At 39.5% G+C, this 16,892-nt stretch overlaps 1 protein-coding gene across 3 annotated transcripts in view; it reads right to left on the bottom strand.

Annotated features, from left to right (window-relative positions):
• Positions 1-6,462: 6,462 nt before the first annotated feature.
• Positions 6,463-16,892, bottom strand: part of SHOX2 (SHOX homeobox 2) — an 11,035-nt gene continuing 605 nt past the window's right edge. The window contains exons 1-5 of one of the 3 annotated variants that reach the window (XM_083177874.1): positions 14,684-14,923; positions 13,792-14,000; positions 12,199-12,256; positions 11,645-11,733; positions 6,463-9,457 (exon numbers count right to left, since the gene is read on the bottom strand). In XM_083177874.1, coding sequence (XP_083034000.1) covers positions 9,164-9,457; positions 11,645-11,733; positions 12,199-12,256; positions 13,792-13,989 — 639 coding nt within the window. In that variant the 5' untranslated portion in view covers positions 13,990-14,000; positions 14,684-14,923 and the 3' untranslated portion in view covers positions 6,463-9,163. Of the gene's footprint in view, positions 9,458-11,644; positions 11,734-12,198; positions 12,257-13,791; positions 14,001-14,683; positions 14,924-16,790 lie in introns of those variants that run through there. The other 2 variants (XM_083177873.1, XM_083177872.1) reach the window with 2 other exon arrangements.

Raw genomic sequence — 16,892 nt, 5'->3', positions numbered from 1 at the left:
TTTCAGATGCCAAAGGAACGCTTGTTTTAGACCCAATGTGGCAACCAGCATGGTTATGGCTGCAGATGGGTGGTGCTGCTATATGCATAAAGCCATAAGGGTAGCCACATTGGAATATGGTATTGAATCTGGTGGCGCTGGTCACCTGGAGTTGCAGCCACTTTGGGTGCGATAGCCTTGCATACACATGGTGCGATAGCCTTGCTATTTGATCCCTGTTCGATCTGGATCGAATCGCACATAAAGCCAAACACATTTGAATTTGACTAAATAGTACAGATCTGGACTATATAGTCATGGCTGCACTGTCTATTTGGCTATTCGATGTCATCTGAAAATGAGCGTGCATCGGCATCGAACCTGGATCTTAAGCTTAAAACCATGTTCGATCTCCATTTGATGTCTATTTGATTCGATTTTCACTATATAGTCAAAATCAAATGGTAAATATCACTGTGTGTACACACCATTAGAATCAAACCCAGATTATTTAGCTGCAATGAGCTGCAGAATAAAAATATTTTATCTAGTTATATTTCACAATATCTAGAAGCATTGTTATGTCACAAATTTTTTGACACGTTATTATTATTATTATTATTATTATTGTTGTTATTATTATTATTATTACTATTTCCCCGAAATGCCTAATTTCACATAACGGTAGATCCGGCCGAGATACCTCTGACGCTGAATAGGACAGACATACACAAAAATACATAAATTCATATCTGCACATGCAATGTATGTAACAATTTGCTTCCATGCACAGAAATCCATAGAACTCCCCTTAGTTACCAAATAATTATGTTTATTTCAAACAATCTTAATCATGTTTTTTGAGAGATTTATATAGTAACCAGATTTTCCAGTGACAGATTTGTCTCCTATTCGAGCCTATTCATTATTCAATATTTCCACAAGCCTATTATCCATTTTCATGGGATATTTATTATCACCCTAATAATGTATGATGGGGGGACCTGCTCGTTGATCATTGAAAGATTTTTCCTCGGCTCACAGCGCTGAATAAGCCAGGACTCACTCGGTGCTGCAAAGGCTGTGGGGAGATCTGAATCAGCCCCTCTGACCCTGTTGTTGCACTTTGATACATGCTGCCGGTATAATTACATATTGCATTACAATTTTGGGTGCTAACAATGGCGGGCCAGCTCTCCCCTGTAATTTAGGGGTTTTATTTTCTAGAGGAGATCAGTAAGTACACTACAGCTGTCCCCGGCGACGGGCACAGCAGGCGTTTCTCTGCAACATGTGCACCAGCAGACACAGACAGAGTCTAGATGACTGAACTAGCCGCTGATGAGGTATGCAATGCTGTGAGCACCTTGGTAAGTACAATGAGCTCTGCCCCATCTAATGGACTCCGATGGACATGTAACCGTGTGCAGCTTCCCTGGCACTGCTCTGTTTGTTATGCCTTGTACTGCAAAACTTCTTCTTCTAAGTAATAATAAAGCTGCAAAAGCTATCGCTCAAAATTAGGGGGGGCTCTCGTGGACAGGGGGTGTAGTCTATTATTGCAGCATTTCCATGCAGCCATGCGCCCGTTTTTGACACTGTGTGGGGGCATGGCCAGTGCTCCATGAGCTGCCCCCTCCCACCATAGGACACTGCTGCCTGTGAGGCCACACTACCGTTTCTGCAACTGTGGGGGCATGGCCTGAGCACCATGAGAATCTCTATAAGCCCCCCCCTTCCCCCCACCGCCGGACACTGCTACCTGTGGGAGGGTCGTGGGACAGTTTGCAAAAAAAGAAAGCAAAAGAAGAGTTGGGGGGTGCGCCACTAACAGGTTGCTGCCACGGGGTTTGTCAGCCCCTAAAAAGGATTAATAGCAAGAGAAAGGGTGCATGTACCAGCGCCAACAGCATAATGATATAAAAAGAATGGTTTCCTCTATATCAAACAATTTATAATTATAAATATAATATTAAAACAAATTCATTTTGAAAAAGCATGGAATTCCATATACATATCGATTCATAATTCATAGAGCATAGCACCACTGGATATTGGATTGAATATTGAGCTTGGACTGTGGCTCCAGTATTTGTAAAGCGACAGATAAATGACCAGGTGGCCAACAATCCCAATGGAGTTCATGGAGATGTTGGATGGAATGCAATGATCCACTGTTCCAAATGGGTATATGATGGTGTGCCTGGTTAAACTTAGCAGTTCTTAATGGTCGCCTCGGATCAGCCTCCAGATGTAAATTTGTGATGAAATAGGAGCAGTCCAAAGGTGTAATTGTCCTTATATAGGAGGAATCCAGTGGAATGATGAAGTGATATATCCAATATATCCAATCCTAAATCCAGTGGTAAAATTCCATGCTTTTTAAAAATGAATTATAATTAATATTATTTTTATAATAATAAATTGTTTGATATAGAAGAAGCCTTCTTTTTATATCATTATACAGCCAACGCTGGTACATACACCCTATCTCGTGGGACAGTTTGTGATTGTCCTGCAAAAGGCGGGACAGTTGGGAAGTATGGTCAATGCAGTCCCTGTGCATCACTAACCCGTGTTCCCTATTTATGGCGGCCCAGATTTTGGAATACATTTCAATGCTTTTTTTCTCTTCCCAGGTCAAGATATACAGCGGGTGCCCATTTAACAACAAGTTTTAGCGATTTAAAACTGACTGAATATAATAAATGCTGTTCCAGCCAATCAGCTCCCAAAATCAGTGGCCTTGTGGTAATTTTTAAAGCTATGGGGGCATGGTTAGCCCTCTATGAGTTACTAGCATGCCCCCTGTCCCTCTTTACCAGAGAATAGATGCTGTGTGCATGGGGTGTGGTACGGGACTCCGACAGTCGGGATCCCGACAGTCATTATCCCGATCTCGGGATCCTGACTGGCCGGAGTCAGACAGCATGGCGAGCGCAAAAAAGCCCCTTGCTGGCTCGCTGCGCTCGCCATGCTGCGGGCACGATGGCTCGCTACGCGAGCCACCTATTCTATTCTCCCTCTATGGGGGTCGTGGACCCCCACGAGGGAAAATAGTGGGTGGCCGTCGGGCACCCGGCTGTCTGCGTTTTGACAGTCGGGAACCCGACGTCGGGTAAACGACTGTCGGGATCCCGACTGTCGGGAACCCGTCCGGCACCCGTGTGCATGCACATAGCCTTGTCTATTTACCGCTGCTCTGCTAAGCACTAATCAGAGCAGCGAGAGACAGAGGGTCCGCCAACTGCCCTACCACCACCAACACGGGACACGGCTGCCCTTGGGTGGGACAGCGGGGCAATCACAAATCGGGACAGTTGGGAGGTATGCTGGTAGACTCAGAGCCTCAGACACGACAGACCTTGCTTTAAACTGGGTTACCTACAGGTAATGGGATATCCTGGTATAGTCGAAAATCATTACTGTGCTGATAATTGTGTTTATCCAGAGATTTACTAATTTATTCACCTCAGCTAATGACCTGGAAGTCAGTATTTGTGAATTACTTCAATTGCTGCACAAATATTTGATCTATAGCTGATATTCTCACACCCACATTGCTCATAGTAAAAGACTATGACGTGGTAGTTTACTTCCACAACCAATGCATTGTGCTGTATGTAACGGGGAGGGAGGGGGGATGGATCTGCTGTTTTCCAGAATTGGATGTAAATCACATAATTGTCTCACACCCTACTCTGGTTCTGGACTTCATGATCTGGGCAGGTACATTGCTTCCGCTGCTCTCCTGTTTCCGGGTCTCAACTACATTTTGACAAATTCTGCAATGCAGTAGAGGCTCCTACTACTTTATCCTTAGTTCACTTAATAGTAGTGCATATATTACACGTGCCAAGCACTAGGAAAGTTGGGGTCTTGCACAAATTCATCTGCTAGTGGCACTATCACCAAGTTTGTGGAAAGATTTTTGCCAGACATCATGCAAGTTAGTTTGAAAGATAGATACTGTATGTGCAAAGCTGCTCCCAGTACAAACCAACACTACGCATGCTCGCCAAGCCGCAGGTGAGAAACATTTTACACAAAAAGGGGTTTAGCTGTGCAAATAGAGTTATTATAAGGGGCCAGTGGTGCTTGTGAGGCATGCCGGGGGACCACCAATATCTGAGACCTGATTATAGGGGAATAATCTGTTGTGGCAAATGAGAGTTACTGTGGCAAGGGACAGAGATCCGAGTTGTGTGTGTATGTGTGTGTGTGTGTGCGCGTGTGTAACTATGAGAATCACTAAAGGTCCTGTGTTCCCTGCCACTGGGTAAAGCTGATTTATGTTAATTGCCAAAGGTGTAGAATAACACCACCTTACACATAACACCAACCATGTTTTCTGGGATACCTGCCCTTTCCTTCATTTTGAGGCGGTGACTTCTCTTCTAAATAGATAGTCTCCAATGTATTCCCATATGGGCCTTTATTTTCCATGGTGTCTGATCTATTTTGCTCATTTAGTACACACTTAACATTTGTCTCTCCATGCCTCCCTTGATTTCTGTACCATGTCTAATCTGTTCTTATCACCTAACATGTGCCATCCCAATGGCTTCCTTGTATCTATTCTATCTTCCAAACACCTCACCTGCATGCTGCACCCTTACATCATGTCTGCACTTGTTGTGCATTTGGCTCATGCTTGACCACCATTGTCTTCATTGATCCCTTGTCTTATGTTGTCTTTTGTTTTCCCCGGTTGTATTGCCAATCATCTTCCTCTTTGAGGGCCAGTTGTATCAAGCATCAAAAAGTCATAAAGTGGAGAGTGATAAACAACCATATCAGCTCCTGTCACACCACTGACTAGGTTTGAAATATGACAGTTATGAGCTGATTTTCTGGTTGCTTATCACTCTCCACTTAATCACTTTTTGAATCTTGATACATCTGGTCCTTAGTGTCTCTTTTGTCTCCCGTAATCTTCCTTGACCAAACTTTCTACCATGGTCCTCTTTCCCACCTTTAATCTGTATTTTATTCATTCCCATACCTTGTTCTCTGATCTGCAGCTACTTTTCTTCATCCTGCCTCCACCTAGTGCTTTGTCCCATTGCCTTATGCTGTCATCCATTAGGTCTCCATGGTTCAGCTGCTAATATATTGCCCTTGTTTCTGAGATGTCTTTTCCAGTCCTCTGCTCCTCTAACAAGCTGCGGGTCAGAGTCCACTGCTTTTTTATTGTTTATATTGCTGTACCCTAGACCATGACTTTTATTTACCCTGCTTATATGATCCCCCATGTTCCTGTCTCTTCTCGGTTTAGTTTGTTTAGAAAAAAAAAAAGGGGGAAATGTCTGGCTCTTTGTTGGTGCTGCACATAGTTTTTGTGCCCTCACCACCACCCAAAAGGACCTTTGCCTGTTTTCCTGGCATATGGCGCTTTTGAGACTAAGTGTTTCCACAATAAAGGTGGACATTTTTCTCATTTCTTAATACCCGGGAATGATGTGTGGAAGCATTGTGTGGAAGTCATCAAAATTTAAAATACCTTTTATATTTAAAATAAGTTCTTCCAATGCCAGCGGCATTACGGGCAAGTAGGAAGCATACTGCTGGTGACAGTGGGGTGCCATATTATGCAGGAAGCAGAGACATGGAATGAATGTGCCAAAAAAACAAATACAAGGAAAGGGGCAAATACAAGGAAAGGGGCAAAGTAAAAGCCAAAAAAAAGGCTTTCCGAAAAAATTAAAAAAACTAGTTTGAATGCAAAAAAACCCAACTATCCACACAATACATCGGTGTTTCTCAAACTCGGTTCTCAAGGCACACTAAGGGGTAAAGTTAGTAAGATGGGCGTTCTATAATAGATGGGAAGTTGCCGCAACTAATCAGATTCTATCTAGAATGTGCTAAATAAATCTGACATAGAATCTGATCTCATCTTCAATAGAATTCCCATCTTAGTAAATGTACCCCTTACAGTCCAAGTCAATCACAAGTGAACTGTACTAAGCACTTAGTACTGTACCAGAGATATCCTTAAAACCTGTACTGTAAGCGTGCCTTAGGGATTGAGGTTGGGAAACAATGCAAAACATGAACTGTAGACTTTTTGATACTCGCATTAATGTCCTCTTGCCATGTGACGAGCAGGAAGATAAAAATATCTTAATTTCCATTATTTTCCTCAAGGATTTCTAGAGCAAAAAAAAAACACTGTGTTGAACATAATGCTTTATCACATCAGAATGAAGTCTATTAAGACCAAATTAGTAACACCATTCCCTAATTATGTATAGCTAGGAAGGAAAATAAACAGCGACCGTTGCATAGTACATTGTCAGTACATATATTTGTTTTCCTCCTGAACAAAGCCCTATGTAAAATCTCATTTCAATAAAAAAAATGTATATATATTAATATAAATAATGAATATTTCTTTGTTGAATTATTTTGGATCTTAAACATCATAAATGGAAAAAAAATTATATTTGAAGTTTTTAAAAAATTTGCATTACAGAGCTAACATGTCAAAATGGCATTATGTACAGAAATTTTGGAACATGCGTGTCCCAAATTACTCCTGGTATCATCGGTAGGATCTTTTTTGCATGTTTCGCAGACTTGTTACAGAATGTTAATACTTGAAACTCAGGACACCCTATGGTTAAATTAACCCTGTCTCCTGTTTTGCACAACAGAATTAAAATTCTGCATATGAAAAATCCTCTTTTTCAGAGCAAGGGAGAGCATCAATGCACATGTAGGAAGCTTATGTGCTAATAAAATGATTGTCAGTGGTTTCAGGCTGTCTCTCCCTGCACGCTGTGGATCATTCTTTATGTAAGTATTTATGTAAAATGCCTCTAGTAACATGCATGAAACTCTGCCCAGCCTGATTCATCACAGCGCTAGGCATAAATTAATCACTTTAAGCCTTCTAAACAGCTGTGATGTACTGATTTTTACAGTGGGAAAATCTTCCAGGGTAATTTTACATTTAAAAAATAAACTACATTAACCCTGAATTGATAGGTATTTGAATGACTCTGTGACTTATGATATCTTTAATCTCATTTAAAGAAAAATAACATTTTAAGATCAAAAGGAGCATTACCTAAGTTTCTCATTCAATGCTAAATAATTGCTTTTATATATATATCACTATTTTATAGGCCTTTGATATACATAGTTTTATGTTTAACTTTAGTAATTTGTTAAATGCTCTAATTAAGACTTAGCTGTTATTGAACATTTGATAGGGAATTGTTTATTTTACCTCTCATTCAGTAGTGGATTGTGCTGTCTTAAGTTATAGTCATAATCAGATACAGAATAACAGTAATAATTAATATACATGTTACCATTCTATATAAACGTCACCCAATATTGTAAAACATCAGCGAATATGTTGATTCTATACCAATAAATAATAATAGCCCTTTGTTTTACAGCTGTGGATGGATTTCAACAAATTAAATAAATGTATATATTAACAAATTAAATAAATGTATATATTAATATCATATTTGGACATTAATCAGATACTCCAGAACTGCATAGCAAATTCAGTCAGATATGAGATGGATTTCAAAATGGTCAGCGTTAGTTTAATAGTACCAAAGCATTTGAACCAGGATCAAAAAAAAAACTTTAGTGTTTTAATTCAGTTTTGCCAAGTTTTGTATTTGAAATTACGTAGCCAAAAGTGGTTTAACAGAGATGAAATAAACCTGAGTGATTTTTTTTTCTTTTAAATATATTGTACCAACATCAAATGTAATGCAGCAATAACATACAAAGTGTAAAATAACTTAAAAGCACACTGAAAAAAATGGAATATATAAATAACTTGTTTTCATGGAGAACAAATAATTACAAAGCCCACCCATCAAAGTTCATTTACAGGAGAGCTTTCCCCCCTCCCCCTCTGTCATCTTTAGTGTTCAAAATCTCTAAATTGTGTTTGCTAGCAAACTGTATAACAATCTCCACTTCCACATTAAATATCTATATGTATTCAAAATAAGGATCACAAGATACTGGAATAGAATACGCCTCTGATGACATTAAATGGCTAACAGGTAACTATCTATTCACAATGTAACCAAAATAAATTTTGTTTATGTGTATTAACATTTTTACATGTAGCCAATAGCTAGCATGGGATGTGCATTTAATATCATTTTTAATACAGTACTCTCCTTGCCAATGTCAAGAGAAAATATATCTCTCCTTTGGTTCATATGTACTAATGTGTAAGGAATAAAAGTCCCTTCACTTTACGAATACCACTTTCTTTCCAATGTACATCTGCCACAGAAGCGCATTCGATGAACCTTTGTTATACAAAGGGTTATATAAGAAATATACAAGTCATCTGGGGTTGGTTTTTTCCCATTTTTAAGGGCTGGGGACGGGCGTGGTGAATTGAGAAAGAGTAATGAATTTATCTCTTTCCTTTTACCATATTTCTATTACAGTTGAAAAATGAAGTGCAAGTGATTTAAAAACTGCATCAATGAAATGAAAAAAACATGCAAACCAGTAATCTGTCGCAGAGTCAGCTGTACATTTTGCCACTAGAAATTAGCAAAGAAATAGTCTTTATTTTTTATTCAAGTCATTCTTCCAGAAGATTCGGAGCATCCAGAAGATGATACACAAGGAGGCCCGCCTCACTTGTTATATTCCTTGTATTAAAGTGAACTTTGCACAAAAGGGTCAGTGTCAAAACCTGGGAACTTCCAAAAATCTTCCTTTACCCATCATAGATCACATCTATTTATTTTCTTTTATTTTCAACTTTTGCCTTTGCTTCCCTTTCAAGTTCCACAGAAGAAAATGTGTGTGTTCCCCATCGTGCCCATCATCCACACACATCTCCATAAAAAAATCTAATTAATAGATTATTTAAGAAATATAATTAGTGCTCTGTCTTTGTGGTCTGTCCTTTAAAAGTAGGTCTTAGTAGCCATATTGGTCCCAGAAAGCGGAAGGTACTTTGTAGGTAGTGATACCATTTGGCAGACCAATGTCTCAAATAAAATGCATTCTGATAAACATTGCAGACTGTAGAAGCCTCTTCATCAGATGTTCTTCTTAATCCCTTGAAGATTTCAAAAGGGCAGATCATTTTGGTTGGGTTTCAGACTCCATAACATAAATAAAGAACTTAGGGGAAAGTCTGAAGGGCCCCAGTGCCTTGGGGCCCAAGCATCGCCAGTCACAGCCCCAAAGCAGCTGCATGTTTTTTGGCTTTCAGTCTGAGGTCTGCAATGCTTGAGTTTTTGCTGGTGGTTTTGGCTGCTGCAGCAGCAGCCACTACTGATGCAGCCGTCGCTGTTTCTGCCGCCAATGTTGCCAATGGAAGACCAAAGTGTGGACCAGGGAACATCATGTATGGGGCGTGTGCTGTCAGATGAGGGTGTAGATGGTGATGTGCGTGTGCCACTGCACTGTCCAGCTGCAACTGTGCCTGGACCTGGAAGGACAAGGATGGCACGTTGCAATGACTATCCTAAAAATAGTATTGCGGACAAGCAAAAGCCACAAGAAGAAGAAAAAAGACAACAGAGCATTAACACAACTACAATCTAGCAGGACTACATGCAGCATACTTTGTTAACCCATAGCTGCCATAGGGACTGGTAAAATAACATAGGGGGTTATTCTAGTTCATTCTTTCTGACAAAATCCTTCTTAGATGGACAAAACCATGTGCACTGCGGGTGGGGCAGATGTAACTTGTGCAGAGAGAATTAGATTTGGGTGGGGTTTTTCTTCAAAGTGAGATCTATATTGAAGTGTAAAATCATGCAGTCAGTATTTTCCCTGCACAGAAACAAAAAAACTCACCCAAATCTAATTCTCTCTGCACATGTTACATCTGCCCCCCTGCAGTGCACATGGTTTTGTCCATCTAAGAAGGATTTTGTCAGAAAGAATGAACTAGAATAAACCCCATAGTGTCATACAATTTTGTAGGTCTAAAAAATAAATAGATTATATTTAAAATATATATTCTTCACAGTGTAAGGCACAACGATGCATGAATTCTATATGTTTTACATATTAGTGTAATCAACGTTTGAGTAAGAATATACCAACTTTAGAAGGTAAAGGAACATTTTAACCCTTTGAGTGCCGACATCTCTGTGAGAGCTGTGCAAGATATCTGCTAAAAATGCCAGCGTCGCTCACATTTGTTATATGAATTCAAATAAAAAATGTTTTGGAAAAAAAGATGATATTTCCTGTATCAGTAAAACATTGCAAACAAATTCCCTTGGCACTCAAAGGGTTAATATTAGAACCTTCCCTGCTAAAGAAGAATATATATATTGTGTTATGTATCCTGCTATGTTAATTGTGTATGTAACTATGCAATTCCTTACAATCATGTACAAGCAGATAAAATGGGCATGTACTTTATATATATATATATATATATATATATATATATATATATATATATATATATATATATACACACACACACACACACACTTGTCAAATGTGTAAGAAGGATATTTAAAGTTGAGAATTGATCATTTGAAAGAGGTTTTTATAATAAATGTAACAATAATTTGGAAAATGACAGTGGTTAAATTAGATTAAAGTGGGTAATAATCGAAACTATTTTAAGCTACTATTATCATTACTGTTATGGTGAGAAAGCATTCCATACAGATCAGATGTACACCTCTCCTGGTCTGTTAGAACAACTGGTCATCACATTTTTATTGCACCACAGAACTGTGTCCGTTGTATAAAAATGATCAATTGTTTATATCGCGATAACAATCCTCTTTAATTCATTTTTAAATGAATCTTGAGATACACACAGCGTGCATTATTTATTTTTGTATGTAGGCTATATTATACTATAGATTTCATATTTCTAAAATAAACTTAAGGTTAGAAAACACATGGACAAAGCTGATTGATTTTTTTTTTCTATCTCTCAGGCTATTGACTCAGTAAATACCCTAAACCTACATAAACATTGATTGTGCTGAAACAGACCCCTGGCTAAAACAAGAACAGCAGCAACAATAGAGTAACTGCTTTATTAAAGGGTATAGACTGTATTACTTGTGTAGTTACTACACATCAGGCAGGGAATACATTGCAGGTGAATAACAGGGCATCTTAACCATGGAAAGTTGGGGTTCTAACACTTGTGCTGTGACATTGTAATCCAGTCATAGTAATACACAGAGTCTCCCTCCTCCCAGAGCTTTGTTGGGAGAGATTAAATGATGTCATTGTCTCTATAATCGAGCTGCATGTACAGAGAGTATTCACTTTATTAAATATTAACAAACTTGCTTTCAGTGCAGCTATTACATAAGCATTGAATGAATGTAGCAAACTCCCCTCCGTACTATGTATTAGGTACTGATTTGGCTGCTGCTGTCTTTTTTTCTGTGCATCTGCATTTATAACAGTACAGATATAGTATATATATATATATATATATATATATATATATATATACATATATGTGTGTGTGTGTGTGTGTATATACAGTATATATATGTGTTTGTGTGTGTGTGTGTGTGTGTGTGTGTGTGTGTGTGTGTGTGTGTGTGTGTGTATATATATATATATATACTATTATTAACTTAATAATGGAAAAAAAAAATATATATATATATATATATATATATATATATATAAAACAAGGAAATATAAGACTTGCCTGCTGAAATGGCATCCTCAAAGCCCCCACGTTGACATAAGGCGCTACACGACAGGCTTCAAACTGGCTGCCTGCTCCTATGAGGACTCCTGCGAATATCAGAGAGGAGATCAGATGTGCGGGACCCCTCCTGGATCAGCAAAGGTCTCTGTGATTGCATCGCTACTGCCCCTTTCATTCCATCACAGTACAGTACATGTGTCTAACCAAACAGCATTGATCCAGCATGTTACCACTGTAGCGCACTTGGCACGGGAAAACGTCATAATGTTCTATATTGCATCATGCCACTCATCAATTCTCTACCATTAATACAATGCAACAATAACGAAATCGTAATTACACTACGCACAAACAACCCATACATACTGGAGCATTAAATACACTGCGCAAATCATATATATATATATATATATATATATATATATATATATATATATATATATATATATATATATATATATATATATATATATATATATATATATATATATATATATATATAGTGTCCTCGCTCGTTGCCTGGTATAATATGTATAATATGCTCTGCGCACCTTTATGCAGCTGGTTCTCCTGCTTCCTGCACTTCGCTCTCCGATTTTGAAACCAGACCTGAATTAAAGAAAATAAATTAAGCACATACGAATAAAAAATTCGACCGCATGTTTATAAACGATCCTATTGCAGTACGGTATAGAACAGAAGTGATTTTGCAGAAGCGCAGCACCATGTGCACTCATGACAAAGTTTTAATTCGTAAAAAAAAAAAGAAAAGTCATTCGCTCGGTGTCAATCAGCTTTACCACCAGGACATTTAATGAGTGGAGATTTTGGGATAATTACATGTCATAAAAGCATGGCTACAAAGAAGTTTAGTCTGTTCCTCTGTGCATTAAACAATAAAATACGCTGCATAATTGTCTCATTATTATGATAATCTCAGCGGCTCCCTCAGAGAACAGGCGACGTCTGATATACAGAATTCTGCTCTGAGATCAACACACACACACACACACACACACACACACTGCAGGGGATCAATATAAACTGCACACACCAAGTATATTAGTACTAAGGAAAATGTCAGTGTGTATGTTTGTGTGTGTGTGTGTGTGTGTGTGTGTGTGTGTGTGTGTGTGTGTGTACAGGTATAAATACACACACATACATATATATACATATATATATATAATATATACATATATTTTCTTGTATATCTATCTATCTATCTATCTATCTATCTATATATATATCCACACACCATTTATTGTCAGCCTAGTGAAACCATCAGATAACAGCAAGACTCCAGTGACCCCGATTTTCGTCCTCCCTACACACATATCGCTTTCCTAGTTTCTATGAATAATTGAATAAAGTGTTCCAATCCCGGAATATTATACAAAGACATAAGGTCTGGCTACATTTGGCACCACGGTTCTTTCCATACAGAGTGGATGGTGTTACTATTCATTATGTTCTGCCTTGATGGTCCCACAGCACAAAACAAGGAAACCCCACTAGAATTGCGGGCATACCCCGGTGCAGATGGTGCACACAGGCCCCCGAACACGGATGTATCCATTCCTCTAACTTTACTCCGCCTGGATACAGTATGTTATAGCCGCCGGGCCATTGCTTGTTACAACGCATTCGACTTATAGTAACAAAATAAAATATTAACATTAATATACAACACAGAAGAGGATAATGTTGTGTTTTGTTGGATGGATTTACAAATAAAAATGTATTATGCTATTTATTTTATGACTATATATATATATATATATATATATATATATATATATATATATATATATATATATATATATACACATATATTTGTAGATCCCATACATCGCGTTGTAACACTGATAAGCAGGAACAGATTTCCCGTTACCCCATCACACAGGCAGGGAGGCAGGGAGAGCCTTGCATGTGTATGGAGGGAGTTGCAGCAGGCTGTATATAGAGAAGTGATGGGAATATGAAGTTTCCTGGTTATAATGATGATAACAGGGACTGATGATAACATATATGATAAGAAAGACAAAGATCCAGGCTCCGGGTAGTGCCGGCAATGGGATGAGAGGTGTATGGTGATGAGGGGATTTGGGGGAGGCAGTCGGGGAGAGAGGGAGGCCATGTACCTGCACTCTGGCCTCGGACAGTCCCAGCCTCTGGCTCAGCTCTTCCCTCATGAAGGCATCAGGATAGTGGGTCTCGTCAAACAGCCTCTCCAGCTCGTTTAGCTGCTCCAGAGTGAAATTAGTCCGGCTCCTTCTCTGCTTGATTTTAGTCTGTCCCTCTTCCTCCAGCACCTTCAGGTCCTCTTTCCGCTCCTTCATGTCTGGGGACACTGTATGGGGAACATAGGTGAGCGTACTGCTGACCCAATCACTCAATCCAGCACAGCACTTACATGGGACACTAACCCCTCCTTATACCTGTCATTAATCTGCATGTTTCCTAACCAGTCCCTGCACCTTCCTAGGGCTGGGGGCAGTGGAGGGCTATGTGTGGGTGCAGGGGATGGCTATATGTGGGTGCAGTGGAGGGCTATGTATGGGTGCAGGGGATGGCTATATGTGGGTGCAGTGGAGGGCTATGTGTGGGTGCAGGGGATGGCTATATGTGGGTGCAGTGGAGGGCTATGTGTGGGTGCAGTGGATGGCTATGTGTGGGTGCAGTGGAGGGCTATGTGTGGGTGCAGTGGATGGCTATGTGTGGGTGCAGGGGATGGCTATGTGTGGGTGCAGGGGATGGCTATGTGTGGGTACAGGGGATGGCTATGTGTGGGTGCAGTGGAGGGCTATGTGTGGGTGCAGTGGAGGGCTATGTGTGGGTGCAGTGGAGGGCTATGTGTGGGTGCAGGGGATGGCTATGTGTGGGTGCAGGGGATGGCTATGTGTGGGTACAGGGGATGGCAATGTGTGGGTGCAGTGGAGGGCTATGTGTGGGTGCAGTGGAGGGCTATGTGTGGGTGCAGTGGAGGGCTATGTCTGGGTGCAGTGAATGTTTCTGGCTGGGTGTAATAAATACCTATAATGCTGGCCTGGGTGCAATAGGTGTCCCAAATCCTGTACAAGTACACAGTGCACCTCGTGCAGCACTTGCTATAACCCCATCTTGTACTATGCCACAGCAGGAGCTCTCACACCCAAACACACTGCAAGTTGACAACAGAAGATCCTCCTGTTAAATGGCAATCACCAAGACAAGCTGCATGACAGGACCTCTCAGAGTAAGGACACTGCTGGCCAACTTGGTCACTGCAGGGCTAGCAATCTAATCCAGCATTTACTGAGCATCCCAGACAGCTCTCTGCAGCAGCTGATTTATCCCAGGACAGACCTGTGCACATTTGTTCTTCAGGTGGTTAGATGTCAAAGGTGACTCTGCAAATCCACCCCCATATAGGACAGTTATCCCAAACATTCTACAATCCAATATTCATGGGGCCTGCAAAGGCCACAGTGACAAGTAATAAAAAACTGTAACAACAAACCAACACAAATACTACAGTGTACAGTGTGAGCCGGGCGCCGGACACGTGTAGCAGCGACTCCCAGCACCCTGTGTGCACGCCTGGGCAGCCGGCTGCGCGCTGCTCATCACTGCGACTATTTGTTTAGGAAATTATATCCGGGCGCTGCTCTGAGCCCAGTTCCGATGTGCCAAGCACTTATTATTTGTACAAAGCTCCGAGATAAACAGGTTCCCTGATTACATCCTGCACTTTCTACTATGCCAGCGCAGACATTCAAATAATACAATTGTCCTTCTATTTGATTAAACAAATATAGGAATGGAAATATCAACAGCACACACATTCACAAACACTATCATCTATCTATCTATCTATCTATCTATCTATCTATCTATCTATCTATCTATCTATCTATCTATCTATCTATTCTATATATCTATCTATTCTATATATCTATCTATCTAGTATCTATCTATCAAACTAGTATATATATATATCTGTATCGTGCATTTTTGTTATTGACACACAAACTTATTTTATGGTTGCAACTTTTACACATTAAAACATCTTAAAATATGAATTATTGTGTTTGAATAATTCACATAATACCATTGTTGTATAATATGTATATCTACCTACCAAGCTATGTACCACTAGTATAGGAAGCTATGCAAGTGTGTTTCTGGACACATTTAGGGAAAATAATATTGCAACAACTCTAAATCTGTGAATGTAACAAATGAATAGTCTGCTCTATGCCACTTACTATTGCTAGTATAAATTATATTATTAGTAGTAGTAGTATATTTGTACAAATAAAAATGTGTGAAGCAGCCAGCAGCTGTAGGGAGATAGGACTATGCCGATTACCTATTGGAATTACAGCCTCAGATATTTGGAATGAGCTCCTGTGAGAGTAGAATTGATTTGTTTATTGGTTACTGTGATTCCTCAGAAGCTTGATGGCTGTCAGCACTGGGACAATATTTGTTTTACATCCCGGTTCCGCAGGAAATATTATTATTATCATGTGAGTAATGCAATTAAAGTCCAGTGCTGGCCAGGAAAGAGATCATGATGTACTGTACTATTCATCCTGATAATCGGGGGTAACAGAGACAGGGTTTATGGTATAGATTACACCCCATTTGTAATTAGTGGTGAATAGAATCCTGTTTGAGCATATGACTGAGTGCAGCCAGTGGACATGTGTTTGCACTGCTGCCCTCTCTGCACATATGGCACAGTAAATAAATAATGCATGGAACATATTTGATGGTTCAATCTGTGTACATGGGCTCATGTTTTGTATAAGAATAATCTTATATCCCATTAGTATGTCCGATGGCCAGTTTCATATATTATATTATTAGTAGTGATAATAACTATGTCATCATCAAGTACATATGTCATATGATAATGATGAGAATTATTATGATCACCATCGCGATAATGTAATGATTAGGAAGTATGCTATTATTAATGATCAGGAGCATATATTATTATTATTATTATTATTATTATTATTATTATTATTATTATTATTATGCAATGATAAGGGACATGTAGATACTATGAGATGTATAATTGTTCTGGATGGTATATGCTATATATTATATAGTGCTACATGTGATAATGATACGAGAGACTGATAGTTACCCTCAGTGAGTTTGGGGCTCCCAGGGTCCCTGATCCTGTCGGCGGTCAGTTCGAGCTCCAGGACCGGTGATCTGGCGCCTCCTCCACCACCTCCCCCGCCGC

Source organism: Crinia signifera, chromosome 3 (genome assembly GCF_055691185.1).
Source record: "Crinia signifera chromosome 3, ASM5569118v1, whole genome shotgun sequence".
Taxonomy (NCBI): Eukaryota; Metazoa; Chordata; class Amphibia; order Anura; family Myobatrachidae; genus Crinia; species Crinia signifera.
The sequence above is the reverse complement of the archived record's forward strand: the minus strand, read 5'-3'. Positions and strand labels throughout refer to the sequence as shown.